Source organism: Solanum pennellii, chromosome 9 (assembly GCF_001406875.1).
Source record: "Solanum pennellii chromosome 9, SPENNV200".
NCBI lineage: Eukaryota > Viridiplantae > Streptophyta > Magnoliopsida > Solanales > Solanaceae > Solanum > Solanum pennellii.
In genome coordinates this window covers 6,369,471-6,388,557 of record NC_028645.1, presented here as the reverse complement: position 1 = coordinate 6,388,557, position 19,087 = coordinate 6,369,471, and the positions used below count along the sequence as shown (strand labels likewise).

Sequence of the window (19,087 nt, the reverse complement as noted above, 5' to 3'; positions counted from 1 at the left end):
ATGGAACGGCGGAAATAATAATTGTAGAGCTTTTCTTTTAGTCTGTTTTAAGAAAACAACATATTTTACATATTTAGTAATAATTTTTAATTTCAAAATATTTATTTATAGTCACGCAATTCACGAGTGTCATAACTTAATTGAAACCACAAATTTCCAAAAAAAAAAAACTTAAATTTTGTATCTGATCAAACTATATCACATGATCGAGACAAAAGAAAAATATAAATTATAATAATTAATAATTTAAATTATTTTTTAAAAAAATATTAAGAAACCTTTGTTGGATTTAAAAATTTTGTGTCACATTAATTGAAATCGAGAGTGTGGGGTCCAGTGGGTGAAATGGCCACGGATCAAGTACCAGGTGACTTCGTTGCCCATGAATTGAATCTTGGGAAAAGGGTCTGATATACCCCTCAACTTTATCATTTGGAGCTGATATACCCCTCGTTATAAAAGTGGCTCATATATGCCCTTATCGTTATACAAACGGCTCACATATACCCCTGCTGTTACAAAATAGCTCACATATACCCTTCATTTAACGGAAGTTAAAAAATTAGTTTTATATTTATATTTATTACTTCTAATTTTTTTTAAAAAATTATTTAGTGGTATATATGATTCTTCTATCAAAGTTCAAGGTATATTATAATTTTTTTCATACATAAATTATTTTTTGACTTCTTTTATTATAATTATTTGAGTTTCTTATTCTTATTTTGTTTTTTTGTTTCATTCCTTAGTTTAAAGAAAAAAAAATTAAACTATTTTTTTGTGTATTGTAATTTAATTTCGTATTCGAAGAAAAAATTTGGTCATCTACAATAAGTTTTACAAGAATATTAGTGAAACATAAATAAATTTGATTATCAAAATAATAATTATAAATTAGTCACTGAAACAAAAAAAAGTCAAAAAAATATGTTTGACGAGGATTAAATTTACTCATATGAGATTATATTTTTTAGAAAAGAATAATAAAAGTTTAGATTAAAATTATTTTTTTTTCATTTCCGTTAGAGGAAAAGGGTATATGTGAGCCATTTGTTTACAAGTAGGTGTATATATGAGCCACTTTCATAACAAGGGGTATATCAGCTCTAAATGACAAAATTGAGGGGTATATCAGACCCTTTTCTCTTGAATCTTTTAACGTTAATTGGAATCTAAGTGAGTAGTGATTTATAATAGTGAAATCATCACAAGGATGAGATACGATTAACTGTGAATGTTGATAGAAGGTGAATTCAAATTTATCGACTTTTAATATGAATATTGAATTCTAAGTAAAGAAAAAGTAAATAATAATAAAAATATTTTTTGTAATTTTCTTGTTCTTGGGAGTTTAAATTAAATAATTAAAGGTAACGCACAGCTTACGTTCTTACCATTATTTTATTTTATTTTATTTTATTTCTAAATAAAAAGGGCCCTAACTTTTGATCCTCCACATATTTTATAGAGTACTTACTCGTGATGTATTGTATTTGGGTCACATAATGGTCCTACAAGTGGACCTGTTTTTGGATATATCATTTTTAATTTATTTGTTTTTAAATTAAATTTCTTGAGTTGGATTTGTGGATATTGAAATATAAAAGAATTGATATTTTATACAAATTTAAAATTCATGAATTTGATTCTAGAATATATATTTACTATACTATACATATAATAGTCGAATAAATTCAAAAATTTAAAATTCACGAGTTTGATTCTAGAGTGTATATATTTTTTACATATCTTTTATACATATAATAGTCGAACGAATTCAAAAATTTAAAATTCATGAATTTGATTCTAGAGTATATATCTACTGTACATATAATAGTCGAACGAATTCAAAAATTTAAAATTCATGAATTTGATTCTAAAGTATATATCTACTATACATATAATAGTCGAACGAATTCAAAGATTTAAAATTCATATATTTGATTCTAAAGTATATATCTATTATACATATAATAATCGAACAATATATATAAATATATAGTAACTTTCTCTTAAATATATTTATCATAAAAAATGTTACGGTATACCTGAATTTGGAAAAGAAAGAGAATTTAGTGTTAAGCTTACTAAAACAAGTATAAAATGAATATTGAGCACTCTTTCGAAAGCTGCAAAGATATCAAAGACATATATTTTCCCAAAAAGGAATAAAAGAATTAAAAAAACAAAGAACTTTATTTTTCTTATATTTTCCTAATATTTCCTTTGAAAATGCCAAAGAGAGACCCTTAATTAACTCAATTATTTTTTAAATTCTTAAAGCTAAAAGTTAAATACAAGTTTCATTCCATTATGGATTTACTACAATATCTTTTTTTTCTCAATCACTTGAATTACCTAAAATAAATAGAAAAGATTAATCAACAATAACATATCCGTGAAATATCATAAAGTAGGGGGTCTAGAAAAAGTAAATTGTATGTAGATCTTATTACTACCTCGAAGAAAAAATAATAATAAAAAAATAAATATATATATATATATAGTTTCTAAATACAAAAGATTTAATATCTGTTAAAATATCCTTGCTGTTTCTCTTATTGTAATGTAATGGCATGCTTGCACTTAATAATTCTTAGGCACCCTACATACTTTTATGGAAAAATTACTTTTAATAAATAATTATTATATTTGGAGATATTTTTTTTGTTTATTATTATTATAGCAATATATAATAATACTATGATAGAGATCTTCTTTTTTTAAAAGTAAATATTCTGAAACGACCATTTTTATTTTCTGTTCAATATATAAGTGTCCAAGAAACCTCATTTTCTGTTAGATTACTTTGTCAGATACCTTAGTCCTTTATGAAATAAAATATACAACATATTTACTTTTAGGAAGCCAAACAATATGAATTTATTCACTTAAGCTTCGTAGAATTTTGGTAAAATATACTTAACTAGGAATTGTTCACATTTCAACACGTTAAAACATTCAAAATGCTTCTTCACCAATTTTATTTTCATGCAAAAGACCATTATTCATCATTCATATATATTAGGCCTAGTTGTTATAGTTCTTTCACAATCCATAACTTTCTATGATACACTAAGAATTGTTATTTTTAATGTTAAATGATGTTTAATTACTATACAAAGTTCAAACTTTTCTTTTTTTTCTATTTTGCTTTGATCATTTCCCTTATAATCCTCTATGATTCTCTCATAGCTAACATTTCATCAAAATCAATTGTCTTTCAAATCAATGTCAATTCCTTGCAACCATTGAAACCACCTTTAGCTAATCGACCGTTGTTTTCGACTAAGGAAGAGCCTAATAATGAAGTTTATTTGAAGGAAGAAGAAGATCATGCACATTTGGTACCTCCTTATAATCTATCACAAGAAGAAAGGATTTCTTGGTTTAAGAAAAACTTGCCATATTTTGAGATATTAAAGTCAACAAATATCTCAAGAAAATTCAATGATAGAGTGAATGAATATTTTACAAGTCATTATTGTAGTGTCCAATTCTTTATGACATGGATTTCCCCAACAAAATCTTTTGGTAAAAGAGAATTTTTTACTCTAGAGAGTCTATTTAAAGCACATCCTAAAGGGTGTTTGATAATTTTGTCACATACTTTAGACTCACCAAGTGGAACTATGATGTTTAAACCTATAGTTGAGTTGGGCTATAATATTCTTGTTGTCACTCCTGATTTGTATTTTTTGTTTGAAAATACACCATCTAAGTCATGGTTTATTGATCTCAAGAATGGGAAAAAGGACCCTGGTAAAATTCCTTTAGCACAAAATTTGTCTAATTTGATTAGACTAGCCATTTTGTACAAGTATGGTGGTGTTTATCTAGACACTGATTTCATAATCTTGAAGGATATTTCTAGATTGAGGAACTCAATTGGTGCACAAAGTGTGGATAGAAATGGGAATTGGACAAGATTGAATAATGCACTATTGATTTTTGATAAAAGTCATCCACTTGTTTACAAATTCATGGAGGAATTTGCTTTGAATTTTGATGGAAATAGATGGGGATATAATGGACCATATTTGGTTTCAAGAATTGTAGAGAAGATAAAAGATAACAACTTTAGTGTGTTGCCACCAAGAGCTTTTTATCCAATGAATTGGAACAGAATTAAAGGGTTTTTTAATGCTAAAAATGATTCAAGATGGATAGAGGCTAAAGTGCTTGAGCTAAATGAGAAGAATTATGGTATTCACTTGTGGAATAGACAAAGTAAAAGTATGAAAATTGAACAAGGAAGCATCATACATAGATTGATATCTACTCATTGTGTGGTATGTAATGACATTTAATTAAGTTGTTAATCACTTGTGAATTTTGATTTCCTAGATAAGTTAATATAGAGGGAATGAATGTACCTAATTTAAGTACTTTTTAATACTTAAAACAAGTTCTTGATTTTGGTTGAACAAGGTCAAAATACAACAAGTCTAGATGTTTTTCTCATTCATTTTCTTTGTTTTCTTTCTTTCTTGTCATCATTTCGCTTTCTTTCTTAAAGATTAAAGGCAGATGTCATAATTAAACATGTTATACTGAATTCAATATATTTTACGAGAAACATGAGATATATATGAATAAAAAATTTACTAAGCTTTCAATAACTTTTACAATTTGAGTATATAATTTCAAAAGTACAATGAATTTATTGGTAATTAATTATTGGATGAAAAATCAAATTTGTGTCTACTAAAAATTGTTTATCATCTATATTTCTATCTATACAATAAAAAAATAAAATTGTCAACATTTAACACGACCACAAAAAAGAAACCTCAATTTTCTTAATCTAAATCCACCCCATCTCCATAAATTAAATCTAAACCTAGGCAACTTTCTAAATGACTTTTTTCTTTTCAATTTATGCTTACCAAATCTTTGCTTTTTCTTGATGCCAACAATTTCTTGTTTTGTCATGAAACTCCCTTTTGCATCTTTTTGTTGTTGATGATTTTGTATCGAACTCCAAGGATCAGGATCATGATCAGGATCAGAATCACTGCCCCACAAAAGATGTGGTTTAATAATAGGTGATCCACTATAATCTTGAAAATGTGATGATAAACTAGTATGTTCCATATCAAATAATCTCCTTAATGATGTGCTCCCTTCTTTCATCAAATTTAATAAATTACTTCTCTTGGAGAATGAATTAGATGAATTACTTGAACTTGGAGTAGAGGAAGTAGAAATTGATGATGAAGAAGTAGTACTTGTTGAAGAAGTTGAAGAAGAAAATATTAGAGATTTTTGGTACTCAATGATTCTTTTAATATTATATCTTTGAGCTTCTTTATCCATTTCCCATAAAGAATCTACATCTTCTTCTTCATTAATTTCAATAATTTCAGATGACATGATGTCTTTGTATTATAAGATAGGAATTTTGGTAGCTAAAACATATAAATTTGACTTGAATATATCTATTATTGAAGTGTAGTCTTTTTTTTTTAATTTAGGAAAAGTAGAATAATAAGGGGAAAAGGGAGGAACCAAAAAAAAGTTTGGAATTTTTCAAAGTTATAAAATGATTCAAAGCCGGCAGTTGGGGCAAATTTGTAGATCAAGTTGTTTCTTTTATTTTTTGAGGATTTTTAATTGATTTGAGAAGTAGTTAATGACAAGATTCATTGACTTAATCAATGTTTAGTTTATTAATTAGTTGATTATATTTGTCCTTTATAATGTTTTTTAATATACATGGGTGTACATGTCCTCATCCTCATACTTGTTTAAATCATCATGATCAAGATGTGCATAAGAGATCATTATAATAGTTAAGGAGTTAGATGGTTATTGTTTCATAATTTATATTGTGTTATATCATATGGTATTGTATTATTTTAAAGAATATAGTATTTGAATAGACTGTATCGTTCTCCATCATTACATAATGTCACATATCCATAATTTAAATGATAAACCTATAAAAAAAAATTAGTATACTAGGTAGAGTTAATATAAAAAAAAAAAGATAAGGTAAAGAATAGAATAGAATTATTAAATAATAAATAAAGACAAAATGAAAAAAATTAAAACATGATCACACCAAATCGATTGTTACATAAAATAGGTCTTTCCATCGTTACCTAATAATTGATTCTTCTAATATTTTATTCACTCAAAATAATTCATATTGTGTGATAGCTCAAATTTTAATATTTGAGCTTCAAAACGGGTAAAACTTATCCACACATGGTATTTACACCAAGTTAATATATGCATGCCATGTGTTCAAATTTATAGTAAATTTTACTTCTTTAAATATCATAATAATGTTTTTTCCATTGACTTGATGTAAACACCCGATACCGATAAGTTTTTCCTTTCACAACTCATCAATGGTAGATTTTAATAGAGATAAACTCAAATCTGTTTATAAATAGCTCAAACAATTTTCTCCTCTTAAACAAGGTTAAAATTACAAGTTAGGTACCAATTAGGCCAAGTCCTAGTATATAATAGAGAATTGGGTTGAAATCGATAAACTAGATAGCCGAAGAGTAGGGGTGTCAAATGAGCGGGTTGAGTTAAAATTGGAAATATTAAAATGGGTGAATAGAAATCGGGTTGGGTCTTGACCCGCCCAAGTTTACTTTGGGCTCCAATGGGCTAAAAAACGGGTTGAGTCTTGACCCGTCCAATTTGACCCGATTAATCTCAATAATTTAACATATTGATTTTTAACTTTTCTAATCACAATTTAAATTTCTGCTCAAGAATTTTTTGTTAAAAAAGTAAAAATGAATAGGTAAATCCTAAAAGATATTAAATAGATAATAATCCATACCTTCAATATAGGAACGTATCTTGATAAAAAAATTTAAAACGGGTTGAAATTGAAGATTGAATTGGGCTCAATTGAGAATCCTCTTCAAATAGGTTAAGCTTGAACCCAATGAAAATTATCTTAAGCCCAACCCTTAAAATCTGGGCAGGTTACCTATGTTTGAGTTCATTTTTGTCACCGCTACCAAAGAGTATTGGGCCTTTTCATAAAGGCCTTCAATAAATAGAGCCAGCCCAGATGGCCCCATATAGAAGCCCAATATAGTTACTTTTGCCAGCCCAAATCTAATATTTTATCTTTTTGGGCCTTACTAAACCCTTAAGAACCCCTTCAATTCTTAAACTTTCAGTATAGCCCATGACCTTTACTCAATGGGCCTATTTGATGGAAGTCAAGTTTGACACCAATTGGTCACTGTACTTTGATGAAATGATTTTTTTCCGTCTCAATTTAGGTGATACATATTAATGGGGTATCCAATTTTCATTTTACTATTTAAGTTCTAACATGTTTTTTAATGAAATTTATTTAATTTGTAGTAGCGATAAAGATATAGGTAAATTGAGGATTTTTGGATTTTATGTACTTACAATAATCTCAAATTAATGTACAATTAACCTCCTCCTCTACTAGTTAAAAGCAAATTCAGGACTTTTAAATTTTATGGTCTTATAATAATTTCAAATTAATGTAAAATTATCTAGACCAATGAAATGGATTCTGAGCTAAATATTAGTATAAATTTTATGAAGAAAAAAAATTTACTAATTTGGTGAACCCCTAAACGATTGCACTACACCTGCCCTTTCTGTTAGTGTGTCTAAAGTTATTGTCAAGCAAACTTTCAACAAAAATATCTAAGATTTGAAATTGTTCCGAAGCTTAGAGTCGTTAGATCTAATTTTAAATAATAAAGTTTTTTAACATATCAGGAATTCAAACATCAGATATATGTTGTACGTATGAACTTTTAAAAAGAAAATCAGGCCAACACTTTTTGAAGTTTATATTCAAATAATTAAACGTATAAAAAATTATAAAACTTAGATTACACGTCTATAAAACTTAAGAGATTTTTAGTATAATCTTTTACTCAAATGAAACATACGTTTGACTTACTCCATAAAAGAAATAAATTTAATAAAAGAAAGTCCACTAGCTAGGAACACAATTTAAGTTTTACATCTTAGATTTGTTCACACAATTAATAGTATAATGTTATAAATTAAATATTTGATGTTAACCGAGGAAGATTATCTTGTACTTAAAGCCGTTAATAAACAAATCTTAAGTCATGATTAGCATGATAATATTCACAAACACAAACTACTTTTGCTAAGTTTTGAATGAATCAAAAGTCCACACTTGTGGAGACAAGATTTAAATCTTACCAATGTGTTTCCACATGCTCATGCGTATTCTTCAATTTAACATTTTGACTCAACATTTTTTTTTTCACATTATATTTATTGATTTGATCTCTAATCCCATGACCCAAGATTTACTTGTTTTATTTTGTTTCACAAGAATTCACATTATGAAAATTACCAAGTCAATGCTCTAAGCGTCCTTGAGTCGGGAATCTATCATATGATAATTTATCTATTTTTATAAAGTAAGAGTATAATAATATATACACCAGCATTTCAGATATTTCTTGTGAAATTATAAGACCGTTATTGTAATGCACCAAGCCACCAAAGACCAGAATTATCTTTCGACAAGGAAGATCATGTATATTTTGGGAATTAAAAGAGTGGTTGATTGAAAGAAAAGGAAAGTCGTGAAATTTAAGAAACTGACATCCCCAATATTATGATTAGACTTTCATAGAAGAGAAGTTTAATTGATCGTCATTAAAATACTTCTCGAAAAGCGAAAAAATATTTTTAATCCAATTCTAATAGTGAATTGAATATATTCATCGTTAGCTATGAGATACTTTGATGTTCCAAAATTAATGCACACATTAAATCTGAAGTATTATGACCAAATTCATCATCATAAAAAGTATAATAAGTATGTGTAGATGAGCAAAAAATATAATTACCTTTCTAACAAAAAAATTGTCAACTCTATATATAGAATTATTTTTTTTATAGAGAGAGATGTGAGCTGAACATATAGTGAATGTGACCACACTATTGCAACTGCAAGTATATTTACATATAGTGACAGGTCAATAATTTTAATAAAGGGAATTAAAGAGAATGTAAGATTATCAAAATATTTTCAGATGCAAAATAGGTTTCTTACAAAAGAAAAAAAAATGTTCTAATAGAAATAGAAAAACAAGTTGCTCAAGTGATATTTCTAATTCAATATCTCCTCGTTGGCCACTCAACGTCCCCAACCCCCACCTCCCGGCTCCTGCCATCTCCGAACCCTACTTCTACTCTATCCTATTCACATAACATTTTGTTATATTACATGTAAAAGTTCTAAGAATAATATTTATTTGTGTGCTTATCAAACAATTAAAAACAAGTAAATAATTCACTTATTTGATCAGAAATATAATTTTTTCTTACCAAATACACCCTTAATAACAAAACGACACATATATGCCATCTTCACTTTCGGTCCAAGGATTAGAGGTGTCAAATGGACAGATTGAATTGAATTTGGACGGATCAAAGTGGATTGTGTTAGTAAATGAACACATTATAGACCTGCTCAAAAATTACCTACAGCTGATTATAGCCCAACCAGTTCAATTCTTACTAAATTTTTAATTATTTTATTTGTTCTTTTTAGAAATTTTTAATATGTAATAAAATTATATCTTTTGTGCATTTTGACGGTATAATATATCATATAAAAAAATACTTTTTTAAAAATATTTTAATAAACTTTTCTTGAATCAATTTTAAATTAGAAAATGACTTAAATTAATAAATGACTAGATTCATAATCCATTTAAATATAAATGGATTGGACTTATTGAATTTAATTTTGTCAATCCAAACTATTTTCTCTTTTGAAATGACAATATGCACTTTATTCATCCATTTCCAAAAGTGGAATACCAAATTCGGCTACCCAATTACACTAAACCACTTTTATTTATTTTTTTCTGTTTTCTCACTTACCTATATGCTCTAAAACTTTTTTAAAAATTGACCTATAAATTAACATATAATCCATTAAATATCACAAACAAAGAAAAAGTTAGATTTAATTATTCTAAAAGAAACAGCATAACAACACCTTAATCCGGATATTACGCAATATTAATTAATTAAAAGTACAACATCATATTGAGTCAAAGGGTCCTCAAATCTAATTACTTACTCGGTTCATCAATACTCGTCCACTGTACTATTTTGAAATATTCAGTATTTGTCAAGTTGATGAAATTAATAAATAATTTATTATCATGCGTCTAGATGACTTACAGTTAATAAAAGTAATTTGATAATGTTATCCTTATCATTTACTGCTTCTTTATATCAAATTAATAGTGGACAAGTAATATTTGTTACAAGTAAATCGAAATAAAATATTAAGAAGAGACTTTAAAGTGAGAGGTTCATTGCATGTTCAAGATTTTGATAAGGCATGTGAGAGAATATGTAGGAGGAAAGAGTGGCACATGACAAGGTTTTAACAAGCAAACGTGCATTCCATGTGAGAGGGAAAAAACTTTGGGTCCAACACCCACTCCTATAATAAAGAAGAATATCAACTCAAAAAGATCACATCCTAAACCAATTATTATTGATATGAATAATATTTATATAATTAGATCATTTATCACATAATTATAAGCACATTTCTATAATAAAGTGAAAATAAAGGTTGATTTGTTATAACATGTTGAAATATATATATAATATATACACTATCAATATATAGTGTAACTTATATATAATATATACACTATCAATATATAGTGTAACTTAAATCCTCACTATAATTATTGTTATCATATAAACATGGATGGTAAGTAACATTTATGTGACTATAGGAATCGGACACCTTGAGAAAAGGAGAGAACAGAGAGTAACGGTTAAGATAGAACGTTTCAAGTCATTTCAGATCTCACAAGATACTTTATGTTAAGTAGAAAAGAGAGGTTTATAGGAAGCGAAAATACTAAACGCTTTTACATGTGAGTTAGAGCTCGAGGAAAATGTCAAAATACTATCTATTTGAAGGGTTTTTAAAAAATTAGTCCTAATCTCCTTCAAAAATGATTTGAAAGACACAAAACTAGAAATAGTAAAATTTGCTAGCAATAATTAATGAAGACTATGACTCGATAATGAGGGAGGCAATTACAAGCTCTTATGAATTTTAATTGAAATTAAACTTTGATCCCTTGATCATTGAAGTGTTGAATTGTTTTTGGCCATTAATTAAATTATTTGTATAATATAATTTTTTTGGGGTTAAAAAAATACAAAAATACTTGTATTGGATCATACCCCATGGAGATTATTAATTAATTATATAATCCAGAAACATGACTAGTAATAATGAGACTGCAAGGGCAAAAAGTTTCAACAATACCAACAAGGCAACAACTATATAAAATCCTATTTTATAACAACAATCATTTACTACTCCACCAAAAGTGGGGAAGAAAAAAAAATTACTTCAATAAACTAACACATCTTGATTTAATTATCCTATGCTTTTGATAGCAAAGGATTCATCACAATTTAACACACTATTATATCTAATAAAATATTGCTGTAAGAAAAAAAAATTTAAAACTTAAAAAAATTGAAAATTTTGACACACACCACATGTAAGGGAAGTATTGCAACAACCCCATGTATATAATACACAAAATATAGTCTAAGGACATTTTTGACTCTCTTCTGACATCCCTTTGGCGTCGAGGTCAACTTCTTAGTGATGGATAGGCGCGGGATGTGGTGGTATACTTGCTGCTGGTGGAAGTGAAGGTTTGCATTGATAACATTTCGCGAAAAGGCCAAATGTATCAACTTGTTTAACGAAATTGGTCATGCTAGCCCAACCTCCGAACCCAAATCCAACGACGAAAACCCAAACCACAATGAAGGTGTTGATAACATACATAGCAGTCCAACTTGGCATGAAAAATGGTGGTTTCTCTGCTGCATTCTGCATTATTTGGATGAAACAAATAATATTACAAAGTTTTTTTTTTTTATGAACACAACAAATATAACATATAGTTTTCAGTAGGGACCAATATTGAAAAAATATGTTGAATTAAAGGGTGTGTATAGTAAATATGTCAAACTCAAGAGGGGCATATGGTTGTCAGTCAACTAGTTAGCCAGCTCATTTCAGACATAATACTAACAGAGAGACTGTAGCTTATAACTAAATGAAATAGACTTTCCACCTATATCATATATTTCCAAATCCATTCCATTAATGCCTTTGTTGTACCTTTGTGTCCCCCCTACCCACCCCCACAAGTCACGTACTCTACTCTGATAGTGTAAAAATTATTTACGTTCGATAATATAGGAAATATATCTATCTCATAAGCCCTAAACAATAACCCCTTGAATTTTTAGGTCAATCTAAAACCTAAAGTCACATAAAAGTACTTCTTTTGAGACAATTGTTACTTCATTTTAACTTATAAGAACATAATTTTATGATGAATCCTCGTAATACAGACATAGTACGATTGGGAGGTAGAGAAATAAATATGTACCTGACGAGCGGATGATTTTCGATAAGTAAGCATATGGGCAAGAGCTGGTATGATGTAGACAGTGAAACTAACCAAAAGAGCCCCAACTGCAGAGTTAATAGGACCAAAAAATGGGAAAATAATAGCTAAGAACCATATTGGTATAACAACAGGTAGTCTAGCTAATGCCCTCAAACATATACTTCTTGTATCATGCATCCCTATAACTTTCTCCCAAACAAAGTATAACGGTGTACACGCGAATCCAAACGTGATGAACTGATGAATCAACATCAAGATCACAGCAGCATCACGCCACCCGTTTTTTGGTAGAAGTGAGAACGCGTTACTATGGTTTAAAAGTTGATCTCCAAATGCCCAGTAAACTGCTGAAGCTGATGGTAGTGTTAGAGTGAAAACATACAATGTAGCTATTAAGTAAATGTACTTGAACTTTTGTGGTTTCCACATTGCATGCATAATTTCCCTGAAATTAATTTAAACAAAAAAAAACAGGGTAAATATACGAAAAAATTAACTAATATGTATGGAATCAAATATGAATTGCTCTTCTGCTTCGATTTATTTGTCTTGCTGTTATAATCATCACATATGAACAATTATATGTACATAATTAAATGATGTGTACGAATTTTTATATACGTATGGATGGATAGTTAAAAGTTGCTAAAATAAAATAAGAATATGGAATCTAATCATATGCTATAATTACTCAAAGAGATATAGTAAAGTAGTACTTTTTGACATTATGGGGCATTGGATTCTTTAAATATATAAAATTCTAAGCTGTAAATGTTTTTAATGAAATGAATAATTCTTAATGGGACTCATTTAATTGACTAAATAAATCATTGGCTTAGCTAGTTCCCATGTACCAAGAACACGTCAAAGATACGAGGATAAAATCATAGTTAATAATTTGAAGAAAAAAAAATTAACCAAACTATATTTTTAAGTAGAAACTAAAGTGAGAAATTAAATTTTTTTTAAAAAAAGTGGAAACAAAACTAAACAATAATATATTTACGGTAATTTTCATGACTGAGATTTAATAAGTGTAGACCTTATTATATCTTGAGAGATAAAAAGACAATTATCGATAAAAAGACAATTATCGATAAAGGAGGGATTTAAGGAAAAATAATTTTATTTATTTTTTAAAAAGAATTGGAAACAAAACGTGAGAAAAAATTGTACTACAGAAATGGAGGTCCATTTTCACTATTTTTGTTGTTTTTTCATGTGAAGCAAAATGTTGTTTTCCTAGCTTACAAAATTAAAAGAAAAAGTTATTTTTTTCATTATTTTGTCGGTTTTTACAAAAATCGAGATAGGAGGCAAAAGCTGCAAAGAGAAACCGTGTAGAAACAAATACTAGCAAATAAAAAAGAAGTAAAATATATTTTGGATAAAAATGATTACATAATATTATTCTAAATATAAGTAAATTACAAAAAAAAAACAAAACTTACACTGTAACAGCATGTCCACCAAAAGTGTAAAGAATATTGGTTGCACCAGTAAAATACAACACTAGCTTTGATGGAGCAGTGTGTTGAACATTTTCAACCTACACACAATAATACAATAAAATTCACTTTTCACCAAATAAAAATTCAAAAAATTAAAATTTAGTCATACAATTATCTTTTTTTTTTTAAATATAATAACAGTTACATGTAATTATCTTTTATTTACCTGACCATGAACCAGAGCCGCTACGGTTAAATACCATGCCGTGTAAGTAGTCATTCCAAGGCCTAAAAATGACCAAATCCTATAGTTGTGGAAAGAAGGAATGAAAACAGTTGTTGCACAACAAGCTCCAAATATATAAGTCCATGTCCTCTTATCCAAATGATCATTGATATAATATATGTTACTGTTACAAACAAATCCAAAAAGAGAAAATATCAAGATCAGTATTATTATGGTTATAAATTGTTACTAGTAGTTTTTTTTTAAAAATCATGTAAAATTATATACCTTGCACAAGCAATTAGTTGTATGACAGATCCAAACAGAAGAAAAGTACAGTTGAAGGCAAGGCCTGCTGCTTTCCAGTATGGTCCCAATAATCCATCAAGCACTTCAAACCACTGCCATTAAAATGAAAACTCGTAAGCTCTCGATTCAACAATTCGATCATATATTGAGTCTATTGGTTGTGTTTTTTTTTAATTATACGAACCTGAATGACATGATTTTTGAAGCTAGCACCTTCTTTTTCCTTTCTGCTTCTATATTCAATATAGAGAACACTGATGAGGTATGCAGTCCAACTACCAATAAGACCATAGAACACTTGTAGTACTACTCCTGATACCATACCAAGTTGAGAAAAAGAGTATGGTAATGTCAACAACACTTGCGCTACCTGTTCAAAAAAATTAACAACAAATTATCAACCATAACAATAGGATTTTTCTTCAATATTTCATAAAATAGTTAATTTATACTTGATTTGAAGCACAACTGAACCAAGCATCCCAAGCAGAGCCTCCATGCCAGAGAAAACTCTTAACATTAAAAAGTGATTGATCATCGTCTAATTTTTCAACTTCTTCTTTGCTGCAGTTTCCATCATTATCACTGAAATTTGGAACAATTGCTTCCTCTGCTTGCTTCTGAGCCAACATTATCAATTTCTACAGATCTCAAAAAAAAAAACACAAAATGAGAAAAAAAAAAACAGAGCACTGCACAATTCTCCTTCTTCTTCCACAATTGTTCAGATCCAAAAAAGAAAAAAAAAGTTCCGTATCTTACCTTGTAATACTAAAATATCTTTTTATTGAAAACCAGATCTCTGTAAAAAAAAATGACGAAGAAGAAGAATACTAATTGAACTTAATATTCCTTTTGTTAACTTAACAGCAACCGCCCCAATTCATTTTATAGTTTAAAAAAAAAAGTTAAAAAAGCAGAGAAGAAGAAGAAGCAACTTCAATTTTTTTTTCTCGAGTGAATAAATGCAAGCTCAGAATAGTAAATTGAAAAGATGATAAAAAAAAGCAGAATCAATTCACTTAAATGCTCTTCAGTTTTTGAAATTTATATGATAAGTATGAGAAAGGCGGCGACTAAGGCCTTAAAAGAAGGGAAAAAAAACAGAGCTTTTTGGTTGCAGAAAGGGAAGAAATAAGGGAAGGAATAGTAGTAGAAGCTAATCTAAGCTAAGCTCACTGGTTGGCAGAGGTAGTATGTATATATATTAATTGCATGTCTCATTTTATTTTTATTTTTATTGAGTTTTGAATTTTTTTTATTATTTTTTTTCCTTTTATATGTTTTTTTTCATCACTGTAATCCACTCATGATTCTTACTCTTAATTAAGGGTCTTTGTTTTTGGTAGGAAAGGAAAAGAGACATGAATGTTTATGGTGACAATGACTCGATTGTTTGGATTGACTTATTATAAGTGTTTTAATTTAAAATAATTTAGAATTTTTTTTTTAATTTTATGTGATATATTAAAGTTTTTTTAAAAAAGAAATATATGGTTTAAAATAAATGATAGAAAATTGTGTGATTGTAAAATATTTCGTAAAGGTAAAGTGGATATTTTATAGTTAAATTGTTAATTAATATAGAAATAAGTTATTTTTTTTGGAGACAGAATAAAAGGAAAAATAAATTTACATAAATTGGGATATTTGAGATGGACATAAAAGGAAAATAAATTATATAAATTGAGACATTTGAGAACGACTAAAAATAAAAATAAATTGTATGGAGACAGACTAAAAGAGAAAATAAGTTTATATAAATTGGGATATTTTGAGATGGACTGAAAAGGAAAATAAATTATATAAATTGAGATATTTGAGAACGACTAAAAAGAAAAATAAGTTGTATAAATTAAAACATGTGAAACGGACTAAAAAGAAAAATAAGTTAAGTATATGAAATTTGGACATTTGAAACGAACTAAAAAGGAAAATAAATTAAGGATATGTACTGGGACATTTGAGACGGACAAAGAAAATAATATTTAGTGTTAAGTAGAAATGATAAAAATAAGTTAAATATTTCTTCAAATATTTATTTGACTAGATTGTAATGCCTAAAAGTTGGTCAAAATAGTTTTTTAAGGAAAGAATTACTTTTATGTATAAAACTAAAATATTTTTTTAAAAAATAAGTAAAAATATGATTTAAAATTTTCTAAATTTTAATTCCAATAAAATGAGAGTTAAAACAATTCTATTTATCATTCAAAATCAATCAACTTATATACTCAATAGAAGTTTATAATAGAATAAATAAAATGCATTTATTTTTAATTAAAAAATTTTAGATTTGGATCCTCCAAAATTCTCCATAGAAAATGGCATTCTTTAATTGGTCTTAAGTGGGGCAAACAGAAAATAATCATGCTCAATATTAATTGTAAATACTAGGTGGTGAATAAAAAATAAAAATTTAACTTAGCATACAAATATGATAATTATTAATATCTTATTATATATTGCATAACCTCTTTTCTTATGTTACTAATTTGACTTATTACATAAAATTAGATAACGAGTTATAGTTATTTACCTATTAGAGTTTACTCAACAAAATTTCTTTTCATTTTAAAAAATAAAAAAATATCAGAGGAAAATTTATTTAAGAGTATTATTTACATCTAATGATAGTAATAATTAGGCTTACGTCTCTATTGCTTGTTTTGTGGGTGTTTGGTAAAAATAAAGTTTATCGTAGAAGCAATTATCATTCTATGTTTGACTGTCATTTTCCCTTGTGCATGTGATATGCTATTTATTTATTTTTAATACAAAGAAGATTCCAAAATTAAAGAATTTTTATTTTTTTTTAATTTACTTCAATATATAAACGTCACCTACAAGATCTGCATTCTTTTATTAATTCTCTATATATTAATAAAATAATAATAACGGTACTTAAATCCATGTTCAAACACTCTTAACACTTTGACTAAAACTTGAAAAATAAGCATGTATATTAAAAAAAATGATTTATTAAAATCACAAGTTGATTGCATTAAAAAAAAATTAAGTCTAATATTTAGTTGCTAAATATATTTCGATTTGATTCAACTCTAAAAGCTAGTTTAAAGTGAAAAATTACTCAGAATCATATAAGAAAGCATACTTAATTATAGTGAGACATGAACAATCTATGCGGAGGTCCGATACCAATGGTTCAAATATGAAATCATGTTAAAAAATGTCATCGCAATCTTCTTTTTTGGATGTTTAATTAATTGTCATTCAAATTAACTTAAAAGAGGAAATTCATCATACATTATTTTCCAATTCAATATATAATAACTTTTTGGTGTCACATGTTTATACCTTCATTCTACATACGTTATATTTAAGGGTCACAATATTAGTGTGGAACACTAAGAAACGTTCTAAGGACACCAAATAATGGTTTATACTTTTTCCATTCTTATAGCATAAAGTTGTGGGAGAAAATATTTCTTAAATACATCAATTTTGTAAACGTCTAGCAATATTTTTGTACTACTAGCTAGTTGATAAGTACTCCGTCCGCTTTAACTTATTTATCTGATTTTGACTTGCTATATAATCTTATAGTCTTAAGTAAATATACATAAAATATATCAAGATATTTTTGAATCTTGTAATTTTAAACATTTTATGTAAATAAAATTTTTAAAAAAGTATGTTGAAACAAAAAGAGACGTTTTTTCGTTTACGAAAGAAGTATGTAATAAACAAAAAAATTTTACTTCAAAATAGAAGAACAATTCATGAGAGTATTGTGACTAACACACAAAAGCGCGTTTGTACTCTAAGAAGAAATGAAGTAGTATAATTAAACTGGGCCTTAGCACTTAGCTGTAAAGCCCATTATTTATTTATTTATTTGGCAAATTATCTAATGTAATTACATTATTAGATACTTTCAAATAATTGTAGTCTGTATTTTATAGTGATATTTCTAAATAATAACAAAACATAGATATCTTTTACATTTTTATAGAAAAGGGAAAATGTCATGATATACTCTTCAATTTTGTCATTTAGAGCTGATATATATCTCGTTATGAAAGTGACGCATATATATCTTTACTGATATAGAAATAACTCACATATACCATTCTTTCTAATGGAAGTGAAAAAATTAATTTAGTTCAACTTTTTAATAAAATTTTTAAACAAAATATAATCTCATATGGATATACTTATTCCTCCTTACACATATTTTTTTTTTGTTTCAGGACTAATTTGAATTTATTATTTTGATAGTCAAATATATTTACATTTCACTAATATTTTTGTAAAATTTATTTATGCTTCACTAATATTCTTGTAAAAAATTTATTATAGATGACTCAATTTTCTAAAGCCAAAAATAGTTTTAAATTCTGATATAGCAAAAAAAATATTTTAAATTTTCCTCTTACATTAAGGAATAAAATAAAAAATAAAATAAGAATAAGAAACAAGCCAAAAAATTAATTTATGAATTAAAAAGATTAAACTATACCTTAACTTTGCTAGAATGATCATATATACCCTAAATGATTTTTTTTAAAAAAATTAACGGTTAAATATCTAAACTTAAAACTCTTTTTTTCACTCCCTTTAAATGAAAGGTATATGTAAGCTTA

At 27.2% G+C, this 19,087-nt stretch overlaps 2 protein-coding genes across 2 annotated transcripts; one reads left to right on the top strand and one right to left on the bottom strand.

Annotated features, from left to right (window-relative positions):
• The first annotated feature begins 3,101 nt into the window (after window positions 1-3,101).
• On the top strand, window positions 3,102-4,310 carry LOC107029946 (lactosylceramide 4-alpha-galactosyltransferase-like). The gene has a single exon (XM_015231378.2). It carries the CDS (start codon window positions 3,102-3,104, stop codon window positions 4,308-4,310), a length of 1,209 nt encoding a protein of 402 aa, XP_015086864.2.
• Window positions 4,311-11,311: 7,001 nt separating this feature from the next.
• LOC107031285 (auxin transporter-like protein 2) lies at window positions 11,312-15,674 on the bottom strand. Its single transcript, XM_015232599.2, has 8 exons — window positions 15,243-15,674; window positions 14,933-15,121; window positions 14,665-14,850; window positions 14,460-14,572; window positions 14,172-14,355; window positions 13,946-14,043; window positions 12,474-12,939; window positions 11,312-11,905 (listed from the first exon to the last, which is right to left on the bottom strand). The coding sequence occupies exons 2-8, from the start codon at window positions 15,110-15,112 to the stop codon at window positions 11,669-11,671; spliced, it is 1,464 nt and encodes a 487-aa protein (XP_015088085.1). The 5' UTR covers window positions 15,113-15,121; window positions 15,243-15,674; the 3' UTR covers window positions 11,312-11,668.
• Window positions 15,675-19,087: the final 3,413 nt, after the last annotated feature.

Coding starts and splice junctions, on each gene's coding strand:
- LOC107031285 (XM_015232599.2), bottom strand. CDS start 15,112: ATGTTGGCTCAGAAGCAAGCAGAGGAAGCAATTGTTCCAAATTTCAGT. Junction 14,356..14,459: donor CAACTAATTGCTTGTGCAAG/GTATATAATTTT, acceptor TGTTTGTAACAG/TAACATATATTATATCAATG. Junction 14,044..14,171: donor CGGCTCTGGTTCATGGTCAG/GTAAATAAAAGA, acceptor TATTGTGTGTAG/GTTGAAAATGTTCAACACAC.
- LOC107029946 (XM_015231378.2), top strand. CDS start 3,102: ATGATGTTTAATTACTATACAAAGTTCAAACTTTTCTTTTTTTTCTAT.